We start from the raw sequence: 27,271 nt of genomic DNA, 5'->3' as shown, positions 1-27,271 counted from the left end.
CCTAAAGACAAGCCAATTAGGGTTGAGATTCAAAGTAGAGAAATCAATGATGAGATTACAAGTTTTAAATTTGTCTGGCTGTTTAGAATAACAATAGATCCCAATCCCCCTCCAAGTAATATTCGTAGAACTATGAGAAGCAATAAAATCAATGTAGTTCAAATCATAATGTTTTATTTCAATATGGATTACATCCTGGTTCCACAACAAAGCTAAACCACCAGATTTGCCTTTACCATTAGTAGTACAATCAACAACAATTGATTGGTACACATTTTCAAAAGACGATAAAAGGTAAAAGTTTTTGCTGCTTTTTTTTGTTTCCATAAGAAAAATAACATCAGGTTTCAAATCAGAGATGAGCCCCTTTAGAGCTCTAACTGTCAGAGGGTTACCCAGCCCCTGACAGTTCCATGATAGCACTTTCATGGCTGATGGCTGGCCTATTTAGCAGGACATGCCATTGAGTTGTTTTCCAAGGAAAGGGTGTTAGCTTTTAATCTCTTTGCTTCTGTTTCCTCTGTCTGATTTAGGTAGTCATAAGTTGCAGGAGTGAAGTTGTGTGTTGTCTGTGTTGGACTGGTCACCGTAGCATTGTAGTTGTATCTGGTATTCCCATCATTGTCATGATTTGATGAAGCCTCTTTCTGATCTGCATGTTGTCTTTTTAGGTTGTTTATGGGGTGCTCTTCAGGTGTTGTATCTTTCATCTGTAAGTCAACCAGTTGGGAGAGGAGCTCATCAGGTACAGGTGGGCTAGTGGTGCCAAAATTTCTTCCTTTTAAGGGATTACTGAAGTACTTTCTGTCTTTTACATCCATAATTCTCATGCCATAGTGAGATCATCTAATCCAGGGACCTATAGGGTTAAGATTACCCATTTCAATAGCTGAATTTGACACCACTTGTCTCCATGTCCTATCAATCCACACTTGAAGCATACAAGAGGTAGGTTTTCATACCTATAGTCAATCCAACTCGTACCATCAGTAGGGTTTTCAATGTGGATTCCAATTGTTAGTGAGTTTTTTATGTCAATTGTCACTTTGATCTTAACTATGATATTTTTTCCGGGGTATTCATAGAGTTCAGCAACATCAACTTTTCCCATTAGAGCACCTAAGCTTTCACCCATCAGTTTTGTTTTACAATGAATAGGTAATCCCCACAATTGAACCCATACCGGAACATGGTCAAAATTGATTGATTTGGGATCTACCTTTCTATCCCACGCTTTAATCACCAACCAACAATTTCTGAAAACCCAAGGGTTGCCAAGTAGAATTATATCATGGTCAGATTTTTTCTCCATGAAAAACTGAAAAAAATTGCCTTCTAATTCCTGTATTTGTAATCCTGCAGGTGCGCCCCAAATGTTTGTGAGACCGGTGTTCAAAGCACTGACTGATATTATCTTGTCTGATATGATTTGGCCCTAAAAACTCCTTTTGCAGTTTTGTAACCCTTCTTGGATGATGTTTTCTGAGTACACAAAGAAACCTGGGAGTGGGCTAACATGTGTGCTATTTCTAGGTGTGTGATTGTTACCTGATTGATTGTTTCCTCCTGAGCTTGTTGGGACGGTGATACTGGGTGTGGTTTGGAAGAAAGAAAGGTCTTTTTGATGATTGGGGCTCTGGAAGGAGGGGTTAAAGGTTGATGGTGAGTACTCAGAGATGATTTTCATAGTAGTTTCTTCAATGTACGCCATGACAGATTTGTTCTTGTGGAGATCTTTGTTATCTTTAGAGGTAATCAAATGGTTTGGGTTAGACTTATGTGGGGGATTAGTCATGGTTCAAGAAGGTTGGTTTGGCAGAGGGGAAGGTTCAAAATCAAAGAGTAGATAAAACCACTCAAGCTATGGTACATAGAACAGGATTGGAGAAGAAATCAAAAGGGGTCAAAAGGGAAAACTAAGAGACCCACAACATCCACAGAGGGAGATAACAAAGTAATCTCAAACACTGAGAAGAACAAGCAGGAAAAAAAAGAAAAAGGAGAGACCTTTAGCAGATCAAAACAGAAGGTGAATCAAAAGAAAGAGGGTGGTTAATCAAGCTATAGGTAAGGGAGGAGAAAGAAAACAGATGGGAACAAAGGGGATTAGAGGCGTGAAAACATCTTTAACCGCACAAAGAATTGCAATGAAGATGAGTCTTGAAACTCAAATCGTTTTCTTGGAGCGTTCTTGAAATTGGTGCGTGAAGTAGGTTGTGGGTTGTTACTTTTACCGATCATTTTGGAAGTTGCTTGTTGTCTTTTTCAACATTTAGTGTTCAGATCAGTGTTGTGACACGAATGGCAAAAAATTTCACTCGTGTGATGATATTTCATCAGTGTTGTTACGATGCACAAATTAAAGATTTATTTTCTTTGTATATTGTATATAATAATTAAAGATCAGAAAAGGCCATTTCTTTATTAATTTAAAAGAAGAGAGAATATTCTTGTTGCTTGCAAACAAACGGGAGTGAAAGAAATTATTAAAAATGTGAATAGTGCGCTTTTCATACACACACATACTTATTTACCGGATAATAACAACTAAGATAATTGTTTTCCTTGCACCGTGCATATACTTAACGGTAGGAATGACAATGCTTTTTTCTATGATTTTTCACTTTTACCTCTACTATAAAAAATGTGAACCAAGTTTTGTTACCAAGATTAAAAATGTTAATGAAGAATTTTATGGGACTAAAAATATTGTCGGAAAAAAAAAGATTCTCACTTTGTAGCTCCCGTAACATTTTCTTTAATTTGTTACATTTTCTTTTATCAGTTTAGGGATAAAAAATGCTTTCTAAATTTTGTTACAAGATTACAAATGGTAATGGAAAATTTTACGAGGACTAAAAATAGGGGTGGAAAACAAAAAGATTCTTGCTTTGTAGTATCTATAACATTTTGCTTTATCATTTTAGGGATAAAAAAATGCTGATAAAATTTTGTTAGAGGGATAACAAACACTAATGGAAAATTTTACGAATAATAAGAGCATGTTTGATTCAATTTTCGGAAACAGTTTTTTTATTTTTAAACACTTAAAATTGAAAAACTTGTTTGATTGATATGTTTTCAAAAACCGTTTTATAAAACTATTTTCATTTTAATAGTTTTAAAACTGAAAAAGCAAAACAGCTAAAAGATGTTTTTAGATTTCTATTCTCCAGCAGCCAAAGTGAAAACTGAAAATACGGAGAGAAAAGTGACAGTTTTTATTAATGACAGTATTGTAATATTTGCCAATGCACAATAGAATATAATATAAGTTTCTTAAAAAAAAAAAAAATATAATATAAGTGAAAAAATTGCTTTGCTAGAGTAAAAAAGTTGGAATTGAATTAGATCAACATCGTCAAACTGTGTGATATGGCTTCTTATTGTACCAACTTAATAATATTAAAGGCTTAAATGCACTTTTGACCTCTTATATTTTTCTTTGTAGTAATTTTGGCCTCCTAACAAAAACAATGCAATTTTGACCCTCTAAACATGACAAAAATAAGGGGTCAAAATTACAATTTTTTTGTTAGAGGGTTAAAATTGCTACAACGGTAAACATAGAGAGGCAAAAATGCATTTAAGCCTAATATTAATTTGTAAAAAAAAACGTAATAGTATTAACGATACAAAATTCTCTCAAATAATATTTGAGCTTATAGGCGCCAAAGGCACATGCCTTTGACCAGACCATGCCACTTTCTCCCTTTGCTACTTCAACCTTTAATTCACCACCACCGTTTTTCCGCCACCTATGACCGCTTCCTCAAAGTCGTCATTATTTCATGTTCTGCTATCTTAAAGGCACTGAAGTGCTGCCCGAGCTTATAATATTATAACTTATAAGATTAACTTTGTATGACAAAAAAAAAGTTTGGTAACTGTCATTCTCTAACGAATTTATAACTTATTTTTTATGAGCTCATGTCGTTTTTTAATAAGCTACTTTAAATAGCTTATAACTTAAAGTTTACATCTTACCATTTTTTATTTCAATTTTGCCCCTGTAATTTTAATTGAAAAAATTAATATGAATTAAATATACATTTTTTTATGTCATTTCATAGTCTCGGTCATTACTTTTATCAAACACTGCAAATTCAATCAATTAGTTTATTCATTATAAACTAGCGTAAAAGTGATATGTTATAAGTTCTTTCGTTATAAGTTAGTTTATCAACTATTCGTTATTTTTACCAAACACAACCTATATCTAAAGTTTAATATGACTAGTCAAGTTTAATTTTTTTCGAGTGTTCTTTTAGTTAATAATTTTTTTTTAGATAGACGAAATGACATCAGTCGCGTAAATTTAGAACTCATACAAATAAGTAAAATAGTCGAACACAACATCTGATCTAGTAATTTTAACATTTTTGTCAGTTGAGGTAGAATTTGTGCACATAATATTTTGTTTAATTGTAAGACTTAATTACATTTTTTATCCTCTAGTTTATTATACACATAAAAATAGTTTTTTTTTTTTTAGAATCAAGCTTTTTAGTCTATCGTATATCACATTTATTGCAATTAGAGTCTTATTTCAAAAATGGTGATTTGTAAAAACAAATTCATCAAAGATTTTTTTTTATTTTCTCTTCTCTAAAACAGTTTTTAAAAATAGAACTATCAAACAAGTTTTTTTTTTATTCACTTCTTAAAACCTGTTTTTGAAAATCGATTTATAAAACAGTTTTAAAAAAAAAAAATAAAAAGCAAAAGTTAATCAAACAGGCCCAATAATGCTGGCAGAAAAAAAATAAATCCCGCTTTGACATATGTAGACAATAATTATTCTTATCAAAGGCAATACAGTTTACACGTTCTCAAATTATTATTGAATAGTACTAATACTAGAGTACCTTCATGCTTTATGTTACCATCATCCAGCACAATAATATTGTAAAACAAATTCATTCAAAGGAAGCAGATGCAGGGGGTGGAGGATCAACCAAAAATTTATCAAGAAGTTGATCAATGGACATGTAATTATAATTAGGATATAGTTGTGAAGCTTCAAGGTCATCTTCCTCTAGCTCAAAGTTCACAAGGTCCCCTTGAACAAATACACTATGAAGAATGGAAACTGGTATATTGTGTGGAGGGGGTAAAACTGCATTACAAATGTTTTTTTTTTTACCATTAGTCAAGTTTTAAGATCATAATAATGTAGTTGACTCTAAAATTTATTGACTTATGTTGAATAAAAGAGTCTTACTTTGTGATAGCTTGACAATATCTTCTTCTGGAGCAAAAACTTTGTTAAGGATTTGACCATTTTTAAGCTCCCATAGTGATATCAACTCATTTTGTGTTATAAAATTCTTCAAAGGTCGATACACAACAATGCGATTGTGTGCTCTTGGATCATTTGCCACTTTTATTGTGTACATAGCAACATCCTCTTCATAATTTAGTACCGCTATACAAAACAAATGTTCCAAAACATTATTAACATTGGTATTTTGTTTGGACAAATAAAGGTCATGTGCTAAAAGAATCAATTGAATCTGTTTTCTTAACATAAAACGTTATGAGTATCAATCTTTTATGAATTTGATTTGGAGCCATGAAACTCTTTGATTACCAACAACTAATGGTTAGTTTTGTAAAAAAAAATAAAAAAATCAACTAATAGTTACTGTCACATATAGGTTTAGCATGAATATTATTTAGTAAGAATGTTATTTTTTGTTTCAATCTCAAGTCCGTTGTACTACTTTTTTTAGGTATATACGGTTGTTGGTCTTATTTTTTTTGTTGTTGTTTTTTGTTTTTTGAAGAAGCTAAACTAACCCTTTCAATTAGCACCAGAGAGAATCGAACTAGAGACCTTAAAGATCTTTTTTTTTTTGTTGATAAATAAAGACGTGGTTTCTATAAACTATCATTGATTTCGATTGCGGAAGTACCGTAAGACTTATTATTGTTTAATCAATGAGTTGTCCTGACCTAATCGACGAATAATTTTTTTTTATCATGCTATACTAGGCCAAAAATAACATTTGATTTAGATTTTGTTAACCCATACCTTTAGTTTCACCGGTGCCATAGACCATAATATCCTTCTTGTTCTCATACGGATGAAGCAAGAAATTCACAAAATATGCCCCAAAACAATTTGCAGAGACAAAAGTATAAGGAATCCCAGATGCTTCAATTTCCCTTCTAATTTTTCTTTTCTTATCAAGGAAACCTTGGAATGGAGGAAGAGGTTTTACTCTATCTTCTTCCACACCAAAATCCGATGGAAGAAATCTCTACAAAGAAAACAATATAAATTATAAATAGAGTAAATTACATTCCCCTCCCCTCAAAGATGCTTGAATTACACTCCCCTCCCCTCTTATGTTAAAATATACACTTTCCTCCCCTCTTATTCAAAACATATTAGAAAATATTTCACTCATCTCCCTTGAAAGAAGCTTGAATTACATTTCCCTCCCCTCTTAAGTTAAAATCTACTATTTAGTCCCTCAACAATTTTTTTTTAATTTCTAATAATATAGCAAAAAAATAATTTATATAGTAGTGCGGGTTCATTTTATTTTAATATAATCAAATTTTAAATACATATCTTTCTCTATTTTTTTTATTCACAATCTCATTAACATATAGTTTTAAACTCTATTATAAAATATGAAAAAACCTAAAATAAAATTAAAACATGTGAAAAATTACTAAAGTCGGTTAAGTATGGTTATTTAAAAGTGAATTTTTTACTCTAAATTATAAAATTAATAGCAAAATATTTAAATTTAATATCATTGACATTTAGATTATAAAGAAACAAATTTATATTTTTTAAATGGTGATTCAATATTAATATATATTATAAAAATATTTATCTATGTTAAAATATATTAAAGTGTAATCCATAATTAATTATTCAGGGAGGAGGTTGTAATGCAAGCATCTTATAGGGGAGAGGAGTATAAATTTTACTTTTCAAGAGAGGAGAGTGTATATTTTAACATAAGAGGGGAGGGGAGTGTAATTCAAGCATCTTTGAGGGGAGGGGAGTGTAATTACTCTTATAAATAACCAATTATTTGCATATTAAATATCATCAATTTTTTATATATAAAAAAAAAATACCCTCTCCAATCCTATTTAGAAGAGACATTTACGTCAACAAAAGTTAATGTATCTGATTTAAATTTTAAACCATGTACATCGATTTTTGTTGATCCAATTATCTCTTATCAATTGTACCAGAGGAAGTAATAATTATCAATCAGTGATTGAAAAGAAAATCAAAAGAGAAGGGGGGTAATTTCATCTATTTTTAGGAGAAACACTTTCCTTATAAATATATATGAATTTGGAAATATTCATTACCTTAATATTACCAGCAACTTTGACAGCTTCAATAATTTTGAGTTGCTCCATCACTTGAGGATAAGCAAAAGTACATATCACAATGTCTGCTTGTTTAATAACTGCCACAATTTGATTATGCTCAAGTTCTCCCTGCATTTATTAATTTTTGAGACTAATTAAGAAAATTTATTCTCTAACTTCATCACAAAGCATTTGGACAAGACTTACCTCCACAAGTGTTACTCCTATGGAACTGAATTCCTTGCAAAGTTGTATCTTGGAGGTAGGTGTTTGTGAATTAATAGGTCGAGTATACACCAAAGTTGGATAACCTAAAGATATGCTTGCCTTCACCATATACTTTCCTATGTAACCAGTTCCACCAAATACAAGAATCCTACTCTTATTAGCCTCCATTTTTTTTTTCTTGAGGGGTATACTCTTTGCTCTTGCAAATGCCTACCTTATTGCTTTGAGCATTTGTAGTATCGTAACAATTTACATTTATTACTCAACATTAAATAGCACAAACGTCTAACCTAGTACTATTTGGAGTATTCTCTAGTGATGATAAAAAGTACGGAGTAAATTCAAAAAAAGGAGGACCATTTAATCTAAGACAATGCAAAAGCTGCACACCAATTACCCATACACCGTAAATGCAAAAATATTTGTACAACTATTTTGATACAATTTTTGTACAACTTTCTCTTTCATACTCACATTATGTTTTTATTCTCTCTCTTCCTTTTTCTCTATCTATTGTTTTTAACCAATGAGAAGAGAAAACAACAAAGTTGTCTAAAAAATTGTATCAACATGGTTGTCAAAATATCACTACTCATCTGAAAAAGAACGGTGTTATTTGAATATCCATTTGTTTGACAACCAAATGTACAATTATATTTTTACAAAAAAATATATATGTATTGGCATGAAAATCAAAGTAATAGAAAGAGAAATTAAAAATATAATGTGAGTATAAAAGAGAAAGTTGCCACAAAAATTATTATAAATTAATTATTCAAATATCATTTCTCTTTAAAAAATGATGTCGAATGTCAGCAAGTAAAATAGTCTTTGCTATATTATTTTTTGTGTAAATCGGATATTTTTTTTTTGCATGCACAGCTATGAAGATTAATTTTTTTGAGCCTTTTGGAGTTCAAATGAACAGCAAACTCTAATGTTACTGCATGCCCTTGGTTAACTTAAAAGAGACTCGCGTCATCTCACAAGACGCTTTTGAGTTAGTCTTCACCATATCAAGCATTTCTAACTACTGAATTAATAAATCTTTTAATCAAATTATAAGATTTATTTATTAATCCAATTATAGAAACTAATTTGTGAATGATGCAAAATTAATCTCACTTGCTCATCAGAGAACTAGCCATCTAATGAGCAATCACAGGAGGAATCACAGGAGCTTGGAGTATACCCACTTTATTTGTATGTTTGCGTAGTGCTTTGCTGGGTCTGAATTGATCCCTTCTACTTTGTCAGAGTATAATTACGTCTGTTAGTCCATGTGGTTATGGTGTGCTGCACATTTTTTAAATGAAAAATACTGATGAGTGTCTATTGACATTTTTAAGAACTTTAAATAGTAATTTTCTTTTATTTATAAAAATTTATTTATTTAATGTATTGAAAATTAAAGTATTTAATTTTTTTTTTTGTAGAATATGTTTTTAAATTTAAAATTTTTAAAAAAGTATTTTAGAGACACTCTTTAACAACTTCTTTTAAAATTATGGTTTTGGTGGTCACCATTTCATTATGTGGTTGCAGGTGTTTTGTTTTTTCTTGGATATTATCGTCATGGGTTTCTTATACTCCTTTCAAAATTATTTTATTTTTTAAAAATTAATTGAATAATAGCCTCATACACTACATTCATTCTATGTCAATCTAGTGTTCATTGTTTGGTTACTGTCCATTCAAATGTAATTTAAATCGTTTAAGATATTTTTTCGATCTCCAAAGAAATTATTGGAAGACTTTTGGATTATATCGCTCTTTTTAAGGTATTTAATGACATTGTTTAGAAATTATGCATGCAAATTATCAATCACAACATCCTTATAATAAAACAACTAAGCTAGAAGTGTACTGGAGTTTTACTGCACTCTAAAATCCGTCTAAAAATACACCTTTAAGATATGGCACAATGACCATTCAGAATATTTGAAACAACTTTTCCTAGCTAGTAGTATTTTTGAAGGGACAAGAAGAAAGAGAGAGAAGTGGCTCGAAAATGCGTTGTAAAGAAAAGGAAGAAGAAACAAAATTAGTAAGTGGATTGAGTTTTGGTGTACCTTGAAATGTGAGCCATGCACTCCTTATATGGTGGTTGTTCACATGGGAAGGTATAAAACCTTCCCACCATGAGAAAATTTGTTTTAGCCATTAGATTAATTTGAAAACACCATCTTATCATACACTTGTAACACTGGATTATTTCTTTTACACCTTCCACCACCCTTCTCTCTCCTCCCCACCACCAACAACATCAAAACACACCACCAATTCTCCTCCCACCACGCCAGCTTTGCAATAGCTTGAATGACACAGATCTTCTCAAACAGCTCTCATTCATGAATCTCCGAGTATCTTCTCCAACATTATAGTTTTTTAATTAATTTTTCATATGATTTAACTATGGTTTGAAAATTAGAGTAAACAAACTAAAATAGTGAATGAAATTAAAGCGCTTTCTTGGGTTTGGATGTTGAGTAGGTTGAAGATAGCTTCTTTCCTCTTCTATGAGTGGACGTGGAATCCACGAGAATGTCTAAACAGAAGATGAACACGGCTGTCTTTTTGAATCTGCCTTTTTGTGCTGTTGTAGCTGGAGCGTTATTGTTGGTGCGGTTCTATGGGAGGGATTTTGTAAATTTACTTTTTTGGAGTTTGGCTTGTTTCCGCCCTTCCATGTATATCTGTGCTTATTTTCTACTTGTTCCTTGCCACTGCTTGTTTTATAAGGTTGGCAGGAACCTTTTGTTTGGTTGTAACAACTAGCTCTTTTAGCACTTCCGGTGCTTAGCACTTTCGATTGATATGATGGGTAAATCTGCAATTTTATTACTTGTGAGTAGATTTGGTGAAGAAAAAAGTTGGATGTTTTTGTGAGAGGTGTGATTTTGAATTGCAGTGGAAGAGAAATGAAGGTAAGTCATGCTTTGGTTCACACACTTAAAGAGGTTTCAATTATTGGTGGTGTTTCTTTGAAGGTGGTTGCTGGTTGTGGGAGATGGAGCCTAGAGGGAGACGGCCACAAAGCTGGGAGCAAGATGAGAAAAGTTTGGAAAGTGAAGCTATTGAGATCAGATGTGGGAGAACATGATAAGCTTTAATAGAAATGCATAATCTAACCATTTATCTTGTGTGATCCATGGTGGGAAGGTTTTATACCTTCCCATGTGAAATGCCACCTCCTTATATAATGGTGAAAATTAATTGTCAGAATTCTGATGGCTCAGATTGCATGATTGTTAGGACACAAATGGCTCAATCTAGCATCATCAATGGGTGACAGGGAAATGAGTTAGATTAACGTGTACCAAAACCAAAAATTCAAAAAAATAATAATAATTTAAGGTTTAAATGTTCTTAAAGAATAATACACCACATATATCAAACGAATACATAGCCGAACAGACGACCGGTGTAGGCTTGTATGGTTGACATATTGTTTATCGGTGTTTTGATTTTATCTTAAATGATCATTTAAATATTTGTAATTATAAAATTTGTAATTTAAACCTGGTACACCTTTTGCACAATTTATAAACTTTGTTGTACTTTTTTTGTTTTGCTAACAAGTGCAATAAAAACACTGTTTGAGAAATCCAATAAATAATTTTTTATTGAAATACAAGTCAAATACATGTAAAAATTATAACAATTTTTTATGCAAAAGTTACTCCATTTTTAAATGCTAAAATAATGCTCTAAGAACACTTTAATCGTTTTTTTTTTATGTTGTGTGATTTTTTCTTTCTCTTTAAGAAAAACAGATAATGTTATGATCTCTGAGTGTGTATATATATATATATATATATATATATATATATATATATATATAGGTCTGTAGGTGAAGTGATAAATACAACTAAAACGTATACACAGTGCAAGATCTTAGGTTAGAATTCGAGTTTTTTGCGCTATACTTACAAGACACTAGAAAATAACTTCAATGCACTTTAGTCTTGTTTGTTACCACGTTGTCCACTTTACCTTATAACATCCCAATTGCAACTTCAGATTATTTCTCCTTATCTTTGGTTGAAAGCCGCATGCTTGAAACATATTAAAACACTTGGTTGAAAATGCGGCATGTCGAATTTTATATGCTCTTGCTCGAAATCCGTTTGCACTTTGCAGCATGTTGAAATAACTCATTTGACTTGTCGAAATCTTATTTTTCCTTTAAATGTCCATATAAGTTAAATTAGTTATGGTTTACCTATAGTCATGACATTAATGATTTAAGTCATCATGCTTGCTAGAGTCGCTAAGTTAAATATAAGCTTGAATTAATTGAAGGGAATTTAGCTATGGACTTTTTATGTGGTTTCAATTCTAACTATTAAAATGATATTGGTTTAGTAGAAAAATAACTTAGTTAGGATTGCGTTTAAATTGTTTGTGATAAAGATGTCTTGTTGGTGAATAATTGGATTAGGGTAAACTTAAGTTTTGATAAGATGAATTCGGAGGTTGTTTAGATGGTAAGATTTTTAGTGCTTTGAGGCTAAGAGATTTATACACATAATATACATTTTTTTTTTGAGAGAACATAATATACATTGTTAAGAGATAATTATAGCATTTGGTGAATCATTTGAAATCGCAACACCTCTTTTCTTTAAATATGAGAACCTTAGTGTTTTTTTTTAATAAATTCACATTTTTAGTTGTTAAAATTTGTTTTAGTCTCTAATGTGATTTTTTTTTTTTTTTTGTCATTGTTGGTGTTGAGTTTTTTCCCTCTATAGGCCGTGATATTTTTGGCTCTGGGATTGCTTGGAAGCGTTTTGAATTGGAGCAAGGGAGTCAACGTAAATATAAGGTGGATGATGATACTGTATTTGTTGTAGATTTGACATAGATTGATTAACATATATGTTTATATGAAATTTTTTGTATGAATTATTTTACATAGCATTATATTATGTGTAAAATTGTTGTTGATGTGAAATTCCTTGAGTTAATTTTTGTTAATGTGAAATTGCTTGTTGATACTTGTTATGATATTGGATTATATTTTGCTAAATTGATTGAGTATTAGGTCTATTGTAGACATAAGCTATTTTGCAATAAGTTAAGCCATAAGTTAATTATAGGAGGTGTTACAAAATTTCTATACAAGGACATTAGTTTCTATTTTTTTGTTACTGCATTTTATGATTATGTTTCGGCTTTTCCTAATTGACAAAAGTTGTAGAAACTGAAACAGGGGCTTGTAGTTTTTATTTAGATATAGGCTTGTAATGGTGGAATTAGGGAGGGAAAAGTGTAAATTGATTTTTTCCGTTTTTCTTGTTTACGGTTCTATTTTGTGAGTGTTTTACTCGTTGTGCTGGTTTTTATTTGTTTGATGTATAACTCTTGATGACTTCTTCCTTATTGTCCATTGATCTAACATTATCTATGATTAATGTATTTTATTCTACTTTCTTATGTAACAAGGTATGAATGAAGATGATGAAAATGACGATGTAGATGATGAATTTCATGAAGACATAGATGATAAATTTCAAGATGTCGTAGGTGATGAATTTTAAGAGAACGACATAGATGATGGTGAATTTCATGACAAAGTTGAATGCTTTTTTTTATTTAGGCTTGTACTTAGTACAATAATGTTAGACATTTTGTTTACTGCTATGTTTTAATTTAATGTTTGAACTCGTACACCAAAAATGAATGTATTTAACTCAACTTGACTATAATTCAACTTTCGTGGATATGTAGTTATATTCGATATTGTTTGAGTTATAACGGATTAAATTTACGAATTTTATATTTTTGAGCTTTTTCTATGGCTTCAACTTTTTTGGTTTTTCACCTGTTTTACTTTATGACAACATTTGCAATTGTAGTCACCAATGGCAACGTTAAAAATCGTAGCTATACATTCTATAAAAAAGTGTCCCCTATTCTTATGGTATAAGCGACGTTTTAAAAAACTGTGCCCAAGAGCGTGAAAAAACGTCCCCAAAGACTCTTGAAAATCGTGCCCCTATTTGTTTAGGCTACGCTTTTCATAGTTCTGGCAACACTTTTCAACTGTTGCGAAAAAAGGATAAATGGTTCAAATAAATAACCACAAATAATATTTTAATTTTGGTATTTACAGAGGCCCCCAAAAATGTTGTTTCTCGAAAGAAATGTGAGGAATAACATTTTTAAAACATAATACCAAAATGAACAAACACTATATGGTCTTCTTCGACCATCATACATATAAATCTTTGAGAAGTTTGCATTTTGTTGGTGGAAGAATTGAAGCAACCAGAAGTATGTTATATTTATCAACATTCGAACAGTATCATTAGACTCAACATCTAAAATTGATTTTACTTCTTCAAAACGAGTATCAAAGTCCAACCGCGTGTTTCAATTGCACAGGTGCAAGAAGTACTTTAGTATATATGTATTTAACTATCTTCTCTGTGATCTCAGATTCATACCTACAGACAAGGAACATAATACACTTCTTATATATCAACATATACCGAGTTCAATAATAATAACCAGTCCCGAGTTTGGGGAGTGCAAGCAGCTCAACCAAGCCTGTCCTCCAAAAGTTACGGGCCGAAAAAAAATAAATTAAGTTTAATACTCACCCTCCACTCAAATAAAAAACAACATATGTTACTTCTTCTTCTTTCTTCGGTACATGTTTGAGTTTTTTTTTTTTTTTTTTACTATAGTTCTTCTTTTTGGACATAAATCTGATGCTATCAAACGACCTTTAATTTGTATAATGACTTAATCGGTCAATTTAGAAAGTTATTTCATTGAAAGAATCAACAATAATTTGTTTTTCGCATAAACCATTCGTTTTCCCCTTTCCCGCAACAGAGTGCAAATCTAGACAACACCGTTAGGTAGATTTCACCTCTTTTTCGCTTAATTTCTTTTTATTTCGTTTCATGTTTAGAAATTATTCTGATTTTTTAATGAAACTTAGCTACACAAAAAATTGCTTTTTTATTTTATTAAGGGCTTATTTTACTATGAGAGTCGAGCCTCTTATTTCATAGGAAAGACCCTGATAACAACACAATGAAAATCTCCAACATTCTCCATTCCTTATCAATATATATGAGTTCAATACGTAATTATCAAAACCTTACGATTTCAAGGACTAAAATAATAATAAAAGAACAATTCTCCATTCCTCTTTGGATGATGAATCTCGAAAGAAATTGAAGGATCTGTTCCTGTGTTCTTCAATTTAAGATTTTTTTTTTCTCATTAATTTGGGAATAAAAGAACAATTTAGGGTTTTAAATTTTATTCTTCAGTTCTTTTTTTTTTTTATAATTTTAATATTAATTTGTTATTTAATTTTTAATGAAGTGGAAACTATGTGTCAAAAGATGTACCACATAAACAATGTCACATAGGACCCACGTCATTAATGAGTTTACCACATCATCCAAAGAGGAGGGAGACCAAATTTTTTTGTTGACTTTCTAAGTAGGGTGATGAGAAAGTTGGTTTTAAAAAACAGTATCAAAAATTAACAATTTTATAAATAAAGGGATCAAGATTGCATTTAAAACTACAACTTAGACAGTTAGCATTATTTTAGTCCGTAGTTTGTCTTTAGATCGAAAAAAAAGTATTTCTACTGTTTTATGAAGAAAAAATTTGATTGGGTTCAATTTTTTACAACTGAACCATATAACTATTTACATAAATAATTGCTTTCAATCGTTCCTAAGGGTGAAATACTATAGTTTTACATATCATAGAATTTTTAAATGGATCCAATTTGTAAATTTATGTATATATTAAATAAGGGTGGGTTAATGTTGTTGGAAAGGATTATGCAGAAAAAAAACTTCTAGAATTCCGAAGAAGTGTGTGGATATTTGTTATAACCCTAAGTTGGATTTGCAAGACGTATGCGTATAATGAGCCTAGCGAAGTGTGTTGGAGATGTGTTGGTGCAATCAGTCGTACCTCCTTCAGTGTAAGAATTATGTAACGTATTCGACGCCTATCAAGTAAGGAAGTTATTATCGAATTATGAAATCACTCTCAACTAGTTATCTCAAGCCAACTTGTAATGATAGTTATGTTGTCAGATCCTCGTCTAATGATAGAAACCCGATAAGTCAGTTGGATCGAGAGAGTCGGATAGTAGAGAACGCGTGTTGGAAACCAAGGCTGAAAGTGTAGAGGAATTATATGTTTCTATCCTTAGGTGAATTTCTAAATTTCGAGAACGAAATTTTCTTTAGTGGGATAGAGTGTAACATCCCGCTAAATTCTCATTATGTTGACCATTTTTAAGCTCCCATAGTTATATCAACTCATTTTGTGTTATAAAATTCTTGGAAGGTCGATACACAACAATGCGATTGTGTGTTCTTGGATCATTTGCCACTTTAATTGTGTACATTGCAACATCCTCTTCATAATTTAGTATAGCTAATAAAATATAAATATATCTCGTGAGATTGCTAACTAATTCATTTGGATGCAACAAAAATATATGGAAAAAAGTAGTCAAATAGAAAGGTTTTCTCCCACGTTTTCTGCTTCCCTTGTGCAGCTTAAGCGCCATCGTGAATGAAAATCACTCCGCCGTCATCCACCACCACTGTGTCTTTGTTGTTCATGAAAACTACTACAAGCCCTCACCATCCCTGCTTGTCGTATCCATCACCGTCATATCGCAACTACCATCGTTACATTGTTTATCAATAACAATTTCATCATAACTTCTCTCTTCTCTCAATTCTCTCTATAATTCACAAATCACAAATTCACATAAACCCTAGAATCTGAAACTGCTTCTGGTTTATCATTGCCTGTGTGAATATCAAAGTAGTAGAAATGAAGGTGAGTTCCCTTATTTGGTAGCTCATGTGGAACTATATTCTCAGAATGAAAGTATTCACAATGGATCAAGTTGATACTTAGGCAGAGGAATAGGATAAAAAATGGGGTGAATATGTTTTTCATATTTCTTCTTCTTTTTGCTAATATTTGGTTTGATGCTTTTTTATTTGTGTGGTGATAGTGCAAGTGTATGTGTGCATATATACTAGTATTAACAATTTTTTAATAAAAAGAACATTAGTATGACTTTTAAATAAGCAGAAGTGTAAATATTAATACTCCATATATATAACTATAAAAGGAAATCTTTTTTTTGAGCATGATACATTAGGATTTTTTAAGCAGAAGTGTATTATTTTATGAATAAAGGTTCTTCCTTCTATGTTCTATGGGTGATAATTGAGAATCAAATGCTTCCATTTATTGATTGTTGTGACCAGTTAAGTTGCTGCAGTCTTTTACCACCTGGAACAACCATATGATGGTACTTGGTATCAAAGTGCTTGTTTGACTGTGTTGCATTTTCTGTTTTGAAATAATATACTGTAAGAATGTTCAACCTATCTTTTACAAGACAAATCTTGAAGTAAATTAAAAAACTATATGCCAATATTAATTGAAAAACATCTTTTTAAAAATTGCTTGATAAACTTATTTTGACATGTTTTAAAGGGATGTTTGATGATAACAATGGTAAAAAAAATGACTTGGACAATGATTGCATGTGGGAATATGATGGTGAAAGTTTTCTGGGTGACGATATGGGGGAGAATTATTACGACGATCATCTGTTGAAATCGTCCACTAGGCTTACGCTGTAAGAGGAGAAGTTGCAGACTTGCAGTTACCGCGATGCACACGGTGTCAGTGTGGCAGGAGCTGAACTGCTGGTAAAGCAGTTGCCGGCAGCACACAGGCAGCCAGCGAGAGTGTGGAGTTTGAAGCTGCCGCTGGAGCACATAGGAATGGTGGTGGTTGGCAATATGACACTAGAGATTCTTTTAGAAACACTGCAAGGGACTTTTTGAATATGTTGTGTGCACCTCAAATCTTGGATTAATTAGCAAGTTTGAGGAACACAAAAGCTTTACAATAAATTGAAAAAGGTTACAAATCAAATTCTGCCTAAACAAACTTATAAATACTCCATATTCTGCTGAGGCTAAGGTTTCTTATATGTACAGATTAAGCTAATAGGCAGACTATAAATGCCACAGCCAATAATATTCCACAATCAGTAAAGCACACAAATTCACATTAACGATTGAGCTCCCACTCGTTCCCTGCATGTCCAATAAGGATTGATCTAAATAACAGCAGAAGCATCAAAAACATGAAGCTGATATAAATGTAAATATGTTAAAGCTTAAGCAAACTGACCTAAATAATAATAACACTGACAAAGTTGATTCCTCCTATGTCAATTGTTTGCAGCAGTTATAGGCGATAGTGACCGATACAGCAGCACAGACAACAGCAAGAGCAGCATAAGTATCTTCTTGTTCCCAGCCGTCAAGCCATGATGTCATAGAACGAGACCTGCATGAAGCTCCTTTCCCGCTGTTGATTCGAGAAACCGACGCCTTGCTGCTCTTATTATTATCAGCTGAAAGCTTTGCTTCAGTCTCGATGACATCGGAGCTCATTCTCTCATCCACTGACACCTGACTCTGACAAAAGGAATAGTTTCCGTTTTCTTGGCAGCAGCTGACTCCATTTGGTTGGCAGCAGCTCGTGAAATTGTCTAGAGATCCATTCAGTACAGGGTTTTCTTCTAAATCTCCTATGCAACTCAGCAGAAGCCTTTGTTCTTGCTTTTGTATTTGTTCATCTTCTGATAATCCCATCTGACCCCTGATGGAAATAATCAAATAAGTAAACAATGAATACAAGTGAGAATATGCTCCAGGGACATTTGTCGACAGTATCTTAACTCATCAGCCAGATTCATATTAAGCAATATATTGGTTATCAGTATCTCACATTCCTGCGAGTTGTATCTCGATTCGATATAAAACTGACTCAATCGATACGAAATTCTAGTGTATATCTAATATGAATATGCTTTTCATCTTAAATCTGATTCGTCATGATGGAATCTCAATTCCAATTCATTATGATGTATCTCAATTCACTATTATGAACCCTGATACACTCTAATAAAATCACTACCTAAACTTAGTGTAGCCAACCACTTTTTTTGACAACTTTGCATAGTCAGCCACTTTTCAATTGACATTTGATTTACAACTTGAATCCTGAATTATTTTTAGGCTAGTAGATGATATATCAGCTTATGATTGTGCTATGTTACTTGTTTTTACTTAAAAGTGTAATATTTTTATTCGAATTGTGCCTGGTGTTTCATAATAAGATTTAATTCACGATTTGGAAAATAGGTATTCCGAATCACCATTTGAGTCTTGATTTGATGACCAAGGGCAATACCATGGTAGTCGAATTACCCATCATAAGAACTTTGTTTCAGTAGCAGCTTAAATTAATCCCTTGGAGAGGATACCATGTAATAGAAAATATAAACAGTTAACCAAAGAGCTTCCAGGTCTAAGTTGCCACTTAAATGCATATGGAGCAAACCTGTCATATCAAACCATACCATCAGCTAAAGATAAAGAGTATGGACATGACAGTTGCTGTCTGAACACAGTTTCAATTTCAAAGTATGGAAACCAAAGTTGACTTTAGGATGTTATATTCCAACTCAGATTAAAAAACACATATCAAAGAAGTAACAGTAAAACGGCATATAGGCATATAAGCCAACAAGAGAACATTTTTGAAATACAAAGCCCTGCCTTATTAAATGAATTATGAGCCCTCGAGGATTGAGAGAATTTTGATTGTGTTAAACTTAAAATCAAGTTCTGACAAAACTTTGAATGTTGCTAGTTAACTCTTCTGCGTTATTAACCTTTCATTTCCTTCTGGACTTCTAATTTTTTTACTTGAAAAAGACAATCAACCATATTAATATAACTACAATTTCACCCTCTTGGCCTACTCTTACAAACTTATGTAAAATTAACTTCTGATCCCGCAAATAAGCAAAAAGTCCAGCGGCAGAGAGCGGCCAGGTAGTGTCATTTAGAGGATGAAAAGCCTGATAACATAAATAATTGTGAAAAATAATCACCTCCATAATGAGTCTATAATCTCCCCTTTCATGACATGTTGTTGAAGCAATAAAGGTACATCCTCTGGGGCAACATATCCATACCTGGTTATATCAGTTGAATATAATATAGGTCAGATGAATAATCAATATGGTAAACAACGGTATTTCCACATTTAAACTATTAAACAGAAAGTTCTTGAGATAAAGAATTTTGATAACCGAGCAGGTCTTCTCCTTACCAATGTCCAGTGACTTCTCCATTCATGCTTGATCCAAATATAATGACATTTCCTGCATACTTATGTCCCCCAATGTGCGAGCATGGGCTAACAAATACTTTACCTTGTAGACCATGATACTCTATTTCTTCCCTGAATCTATTAACCAAAACAGGTCCACAAACCCCACATCTACGATCACGTGATCCATGTGAACACACAAAAACATATGAACCTTTCAGAGTTTCAGGTGTTCCAGGTAGCCACTCTCCATTCTTCACAAGAACTTCTTCAACAAAAGTTTCAACATCAAAATGTGTCAATCTCCTGCAATATTAACACAATATTTTGTAGTCAACAAACAAAAGAAAAACCTTCACAAGGGAATCAAATGCAGCAAAACAACGCTCACACTAACCTGTATCTGATCATGTCAGGAAAGATTAACACATCCCCATTAGATGTTTCAGTCCCATCATGACCCTCACATATCGTTAACCGGGTCTAGCAAAGAAACAAACAGGTCACAAATTTCATAACCAAAATCAATTGGCACATTTTCACAATGCAATCAACTAGCACTAAACAGATCATACAGCTAACTTAAAAAGGTATAACCTCGCTATCAAAAAAACCATGACACCAACAATTTAAGTGGATCATTCATGATTCATCACCCTACAATATTTAACCCAAAAGCTTAAATTTTTACAAGTTCATAACTGACAAATCACCATAACCACATAACCTTGTAAAAAATCAATTAGCACATTTTCACAACACATTCAATTAAAAGCACTTTACAGATCATATAGTACTTATATTTAAAGTTTTTTTATTTTAAGAGAAACTTTAAAGTTCAAACCTCACAAATTTCAAGTGGATTATTCATTCATAAATCATAATTCATTACCCTACAAAACAAACAACCCAAAAGCTTAAATTTTTACAAGTTTATAACCAATAAATCATCTAAAAATCACAAAATGAATTAGCACATTTTCACAATACATTCAATTAAGCACTAAACAGATCATACATTTAACTTAAAAAGTCAAAACTTCAATAATTCCAAGAGTATCATTCATTCATAATTCATGACCCTGCAAAACAAACAACCCAAAAGCTTAAATTTTTACAACTTAGAGAACGAATCAATCACGATAAACTCACAAAATCAATTAACACATTTTCACAACACATTCAATTAAGCACTTAACAAATCATATAGTTCTTAACTCAAAAGTTAAAACCTCAATAATTTCAAGTGGATTATTCATCACCCAAAAAAAAACAACCCAAAAGCAAAGTTTTTTTACAAGTTTATAACCAATCAATCACCATAAATTCACAAAGGAAAATCACAATATCAATTAGCACATTTTCACAACACATCCAACTAGCATTAATTTCACATCATACAGTTAACTTGTTAAAACCTCACAAATATCATTCATTTACAATTCATCACCCCCACAAAACAAACAAACAACAACCCAAAAGCTTAAATTTTTACAACTTAAAAACCAATCAATCACCATAAACACCCAAAAAATCACAAAACAATTAGCACATTTTCACAATACATTCAATTAAACAATAAACAGATCATACAATCACCTTAAAATTAATAAGTTAAAACCTCACCAACTTCAAACCTATCATTCTTCCATTCATTCATTCATGATTCATCACCCCACATAACCAACAACCCAAAAGCTTAAATTTTTACAACTTAAAAACCAATCAACCACCAAAAACCCACAAAATCAACACAGATTAACAAGAAATCAAAAGCACAAATAAATGTTTCAAAAATCAAAGAACTTTTACTACCTCCTTCTTCATATGATTCTTCCTAGCTTTAACAGCAGCATAAAGCAACCTAGGCAACCGATCAAACTCAGCAGCTTCAATCCTAGGAGGCCAAAATCTGGGATTCTTATAACATAGAAACACGTGTCGTTCGTACAACTCAACAGTACCAACAAGAGAACTTTGCCGAAAATCAGGTCTTGAGAATCCAAACTCAACATCAGCAACATCACCAGATGAAAGAACACCATCGTTCTGGAAACTTCCAGAAGCGCTTCTTGGGTCAGTGAGGTAACTATCGAGTGTGTCAGAGACGGTGATTGGTGAGGAATGAGAGGAAGATGATGGGATTGTGAATGTTAAGGGTTCTTCTCTTTCTCTGTTGTTGTTACCCATCATTGTTTGTTTGAGAGTGAAAATGGCGAAGAAGAATGAAAATGAGTGTGTTGAGTGTGTGCTTTTTTCTGTTACTGTTTCGAGGGGTTTGATGATGTTGTTGGAAGAAGAGAGACTGTGTTCCTGTGGTATGACTGCTTTGGGGAGAATATATCACGAAAAGCTATTTGAATGTTTCTGAACACTCTTAAGATTTGAAATAGAAAAAGTTGTGTTTGTTCAAATTTACTTTTAGGAATAACATTTTTTAGAATAAATAGATGAGAATTTTATTCTAAAGTATTCGAGAAAAATATGTTTGGTTAACTCTATAATACTCCTTGGTACTATAAAAATATGGATTATAATAGATAACTATATAAGAATTTATTCCGATCTCCATGTGAACTATTCCCACCTTTTTCCTTCGGAAATTTTTTCTATTACCAGGAACATTTTATTCTTGGGAATAAAATTTAGTAAACTTGTAACAAACATAAGCATATGTATTTCTATCATTTTATTCCCGAGAATCAACAAATATAGCTTCAAACGCAAACACACCTAAGTATTTATAAAATGTTGTTTATTCAATGCATTAGAAATTAAAATGTTTGACTTCAATTTTTTTTATATGAATTTGTTTGACCTAATTTAAAATGTTTAAAGAGTATTTTTGAAGTATTCGTTAGGAAGAGCCTTGTTTTTTTACCATCTCATCTCATAAGTATAAAGTAAACCCACCCGAAGAATTTGTTAAATATATTGTTTTTTTACCATTCTATAAAATTTTATGCATTTAATTCAATAAAAAGTTAAAAATTCAATGTAAACGGATTCCAATAAAATATTTTTACATTTGATTCATTAACTTGTGTCTTAAGGGCGGACACAAGTTAACATTTTTCAACTTTTAAATTTCAGACACTAAAATCATCATCATCATCATTGTAACAAAAAAAAAAAAAAGACTAAAATCATTAATGAAATCATTGAGAGATCAAAATCATAAATTATTGAGAATCTTGTTTACATAACGCAAACTATCTTTACATAAAATTAAAATTATCATAAACCTGAATCATGTTTAATAACCTCACTTGAAGAATAGTATCTTTACATTAAATTATCAAATTATCTTTCTCTTGATTTTCTTAATGTGAAATATATTTTTAATTTGATAATTTCTTGTTCTGCCAGTAGAAATTGCTTCAAGCAATGTCTCTCCTTATCTTTATCAGGAATTTAGGAGTAAAGCATCAAGAAATTATATGAATGATAGATTATATAGAATAAGACAAAAAAGAATACAATTTTTCCAAATGCTTATTATCATCATAATGCTTGTTGCAAAAAGTTTATCAAACTACAAAACATGAAACCTCAAAATTCAGCAACAATAATCTACTGCAACATTCAACCTGAATTTGTTACCAAACTACTGATATTTCAAAATTCATTTCCCTCATACTCTATGATGAAGACAAAAATCTGATAGCATAGAACTCTACTCTCACATAAATCAACATGCTACTCTCACAAAATTAGAACAAATTTCACAAAGGAGTCTCACCTGGAAGGTAAGAAGGAAGTCCTCTCTCAACCTGCAAGCTTTTTTTCCTAGGAAAAAGGCTACTAATACTAGGCATTAGAATTTTCTTCCCTTTATCCAACTTCCTCGCCTCCATGTTTTGTGGAAGTGAATGCTGCTTTTGAATCTTGTAAAGCCGAGGAGATAAACGTGATGAAGACGATAAAGATGACGGCATTGGTGTTTCAGCCAATACTCGAGCCACAGTTTCTGCTGCTTTCTTATGATCTCTCTCGCGCCACCTTCTAAGCTCACTGTCCACCATTTTCCTTGCTTTTTCAGCCATCTCGGCCTTTTTCAAGGCCTCATGCGTTGCTTTCTTTATATCCTCAATTTCCATCTGAGTTGCCTCTAACTTTATGAGAGCCTCATTTTCACTGAGCTTTGCAGCTTCAATATGTGCTGTCGCAGCCGCCACTTTTGCACTCGCTAGTTTATCACACTCCTCAGCTCTGCAGTTTAAGGACTCATATTCCTCCCTCGAGATAGTAATTCTAGCACCGGATTCAGTCGTTGAAGCGTGAGCAGTATTATTCCTTTCGGATAAGTCTCTGATCTGATCATGAATACGGTCCTCTGCTGCTTTTGCCGCTTCTGCTTCTTCTAATGCTAGTTTGAGCTTCATTTCTGCATCTTTTAATGCATGTTTGGTGACTTCAGCTTCCACCTTCAATTCGATTGCATTGATCTTCATATCTTCTGCTTCTCGCTCTGCATTTTCAGTTTCATCGGACAACTGGTTCAATGTCAAGATCATTTGCTCAGATGCACCCCTAACTTTAGATTCTTCTGCCAAGTAGACATCAAGCTCTGACTCACATCTCTGAAGCTCGGCATGCATATTCTTAACAATGGATTCAGTTTCGCATTCTGTTTCCTTCAATTCTGAGTGGTCTCTTTTTACATACTCCAAATCCATCCGAAGAGCTTCCACCAAGCTTCTAAGAGAGCTTTCTTCTTCTGATACTTTCTGCAGTGTTTCCTTAGCACCATCAAGCTCCAAAGTGACACTTTTCACTTGTTCAAGGTCCGACATCTTTTTATTTTCAATTTTCTTCTGAATAGCTGATATTTCACTCATTGTCTCGGTAAGCTTCGCTTCAAGATTTTCAATGAGTTCTGAATTAAAATGTTTCATTAAAGCGAGCAATTTCTTTTCTGATTCTTCGAGGGAAGATTTATATGATTGCCTCAGAACATTTTTCTCAACTAGTATCTCCTGTTTCTGTTGATCAGCTTCAACAGATGCAACCTTCATTTGCTGAATTAATTCTTGTACGGCTAAAATTTCTTTCGAAAGCTCACACGCTCGTTCTGCATTTATGTTCATTGCATCTTTAGCTTCTGCCGCTTGGTTGAAAGCTGAAACTCTTGCTTCCAAAGATTCCTTACACTCCTGACGAATTTTCCTCAGTTCTTGCTTTGCAACATCAAGTTCTGCAATGATAGATTTATACCTCTGAACAGCAGTTTCGAGCTCTTCTTTCGAAGCACCATTGATTACATTAAGATTGCCACACTGTTCTTCTTTAAGCTGTTTCACAGCCTGACTCTTTGAAGCTTTTGTTGCATGAATTGTGAATTCTCTTGATTCATTGAGAACTTTAAGCTTTTTTTTCAGATCAATAACAGTTGTTTTGGTCTTTTCAAGCTCCATTAGGACTTGCGCCTTGGTAGCCTCGGCATTTTTCAGCCTCGCCTTTAATTTGTTCAGCTCTTCCTGTGCTAAGTGAAGTTGTGCCTCCTTTGCCCAAACGCGCTAATAAAATAATAAAGCTTGTAAGTCATAAGATTCAGTATTAAACACGCAAAGTAAATTTACATTACAGTCAATGCTGTTAAATAGCAGTTATTTATAGTGACACAATACGCTATCTAGTATAAAATGTTGCCAAATAACGGCGATATAGAGGAATTTGAATGAGGAACCACTATTTTCTACGATTGACAACACTCACTACAGCTTACATTGAAAAGGAGAAACACAAAAATTATAACCAAATAACTTAGTTAAGTGATGACCGCTTGTCTAATTAGAACACCCTCAACAAATTTCTCCAAAAATTAATTATACAATTTGAAAATGTGATAGTTTTAATTACATAGAACTATATGTTTTGAAAACATGTGGAAGCCCATAAAAATCGGCTTAAATTTCAATCTAAAAAATATAAACAAATGTTACCTAGTGAGGTACATGAGGGGAAGTAATTGATCCAACTTATAAATGTGAACGAGTACTTTCCATTAACTACCAATCAAAATACAAAGACCGGATATTGTTAATCGAATTGTCAAAATTCAATGAACTAATTCGTATATAGAAAACTTTGAACTAATAACAACCTATGTCGTTAAATTTACTTCAAATTTTACGAAACTCCATTCATTACTTCTAGAGCAATTCTAAGATAGAATGTTACACTAAGGTCACTACACTACTCCACTTATCATATGATCATAATTATTGACATACACATACAAATAAATACTAAACCAGAATTACCTCAACAGAATAAGGTTTTGATTTTGCTTTCTTAATGGTAACATTCCCAGCAGACAAAGCAGCTTCACCAAATAGAGAAACAGCATCTTTAACAGATTGAATAGGTGAATTAGTGTCAATCTCTCCAACCACTGAATTTGTTGATTTACAAGACTTGGTAACACTCTGCTTGATTCTAGCTACCATTATGCCTTTGAACTTTGAAAACCTGCTAAATTACAATTTACAAGATGTTACATTATCATCATCAAACACATTAAAATATCAAACCCTAAGTTATGGATCCCACATTTCAGATATCTCATCTCAAATTTCAAATTAAAAATAAAATAAAAACATAACAAAAAAAAAACATCATCATCATCAAATAAAGCACAGTATAATATCAAATTCAAAACTTTCACATATTTCATATATCTCATTTAAAATTTGATATCAAGAAAAAAACAATCATAATGAAGCTTAATTATACATTATTAACAATGAACAAAACCATAATCATAAACCCTAAAAGGATAATAACAAATCCTAGGTTTTAAAATCTAAACAGTATTTTATCACTATCATTAGTGGCTTTGAAATATAAAAACCATTGGTAATTACCGTGATCTTCGAAAATTCAAATATTTCAAAACCTAAAAGTCTTATCACAACAAAATACAAGAAAGTTTCAACATTTGAATGAATTGGCAATAAAAACAATGAAAAAAATACCAAAAAAATAAAGGACCTTTAAGGGCTTGGAAGTGGTAAAGATGAATGATGAAAATTTTGAGGAGATTAGAGAATTAATGGCATTAAATTGTGGAATAAAATCACGGCGAAGAATCACGATATTACTTGAAGAGAAGGAAAGAGAAGATGAAAATCTGAAAAGATTGTTTGGTTTGGAAGACAAATATTGCATCAGCAAGTAAAGTGACTCAGTTTCGGAGTGTAAACTAAAAAGGCTGTAATCATGCACGACAGTCAACCCTATTCTATGATTTTATTCCATTATTATTATTATTATTTTTTTTTTGGTAGATAGACGAAATGGCAAAGCCATTATAAACTCACACACACAAGTGGAGGTACCGGGGTTCGAACCCCGATCATGGCATCCGGCCTAATAATTTCGGCATTTTGCCAGTTGAGCTAGGACTTCTAGATTTTATTCCATTATTATTATTATTATTATTTATTTATTTTTTAAAACTTGGTATCCG

At 32.2% G+C, this 27,271-nt stretch overlaps 3 protein-coding genes across 3 annotated transcripts; all 3 read right to left on the bottom strand.

Moving 5' to 3' along the window:
* Positions 1–4,783: 4,783 nt before the first annotated feature.
* On the bottom strand, positions 4,784–7,836 carry LOC11408506 (eugenol synthase 1). Its single transcript, XM_003598114.3, has 5 exons — positions 7,558–7,836; positions 7,348–7,479; positions 6,038–6,266; positions 5,225–5,428; positions 4,784–5,119 (listed from the first exon to the last, which is right to left on the bottom strand). Exons 1-5 carry the CDS (start codon positions 7,744–7,746, stop codon positions 4,920–4,922), a joined length of 954 nt encoding a protein of 317 aa, XP_003598162.1. The 5' UTR covers positions 7,747–7,836; the 3' UTR covers positions 4,784–4,919.
* A 9,582-nt stretch (positions 7,837–17,418) lies between these two features.
* Positions 17,419–22,147, bottom strand: LOC11418379 (uncharacterized). The gene is made up of 6 exons (XM_003598110.4): positions 21,613–22,147; positions 20,195–20,280; positions 19,798–20,103; positions 19,577–19,660; positions 17,803–18,276; positions 17,419–17,705 (listed from the first exon to the last, which is right to left on the bottom strand). Exons 1-5 carry the CDS (start codon positions 21,988–21,990, stop codon positions 17,838–17,840), a joined length of 1,293 nt encoding a protein of 430 aa, XP_003598158.1. The 5' UTR covers positions 21,991–22,147; the 3' UTR covers positions 17,419–17,705; positions 17,803–17,837.
* Positions 22,148–23,305: 1,158 nt separating this feature from the next.
* Positions 23,306–26,266, bottom strand: LOC11414156 (WEB family protein At5g55860). The gene is made up of 2 exons (XM_003598109.3): positions 26,064–26,266; positions 23,306–25,316 (listed from the first exon to the last, which is right to left on the bottom strand). The coding sequence occupies exons 1-2, from the start codon at positions 26,247–26,249 to the stop codon at positions 23,523–23,525; spliced, it is 1,980 nt and encodes a 659-aa protein (XP_003598157.1). The 5' UTR covers positions 26,250–26,266; the 3' UTR covers positions 23,306–23,522.
* Positions 26,267–27,271: the final 1,005 nt, after the last annotated feature.

The sequence above is a fragment of the Medicago truncatula genome, chromosome 3, assembly GCF_003473485.1.
Source record: "Medicago truncatula cultivar Jemalong A17 chromosome 3, MtrunA17r5.0-ANR, whole genome shotgun sequence".
In the NCBI taxonomy this organism is placed as follows: Eukaryota; Viridiplantae; Streptophyta; class Magnoliopsida; order Fabales; family Fabaceae; genus Medicago; species Medicago truncatula.
The sequence above is the reverse complement of the archived record's forward strand: the minus strand, read 5'-3'. Positions and strand labels throughout refer to the sequence as shown.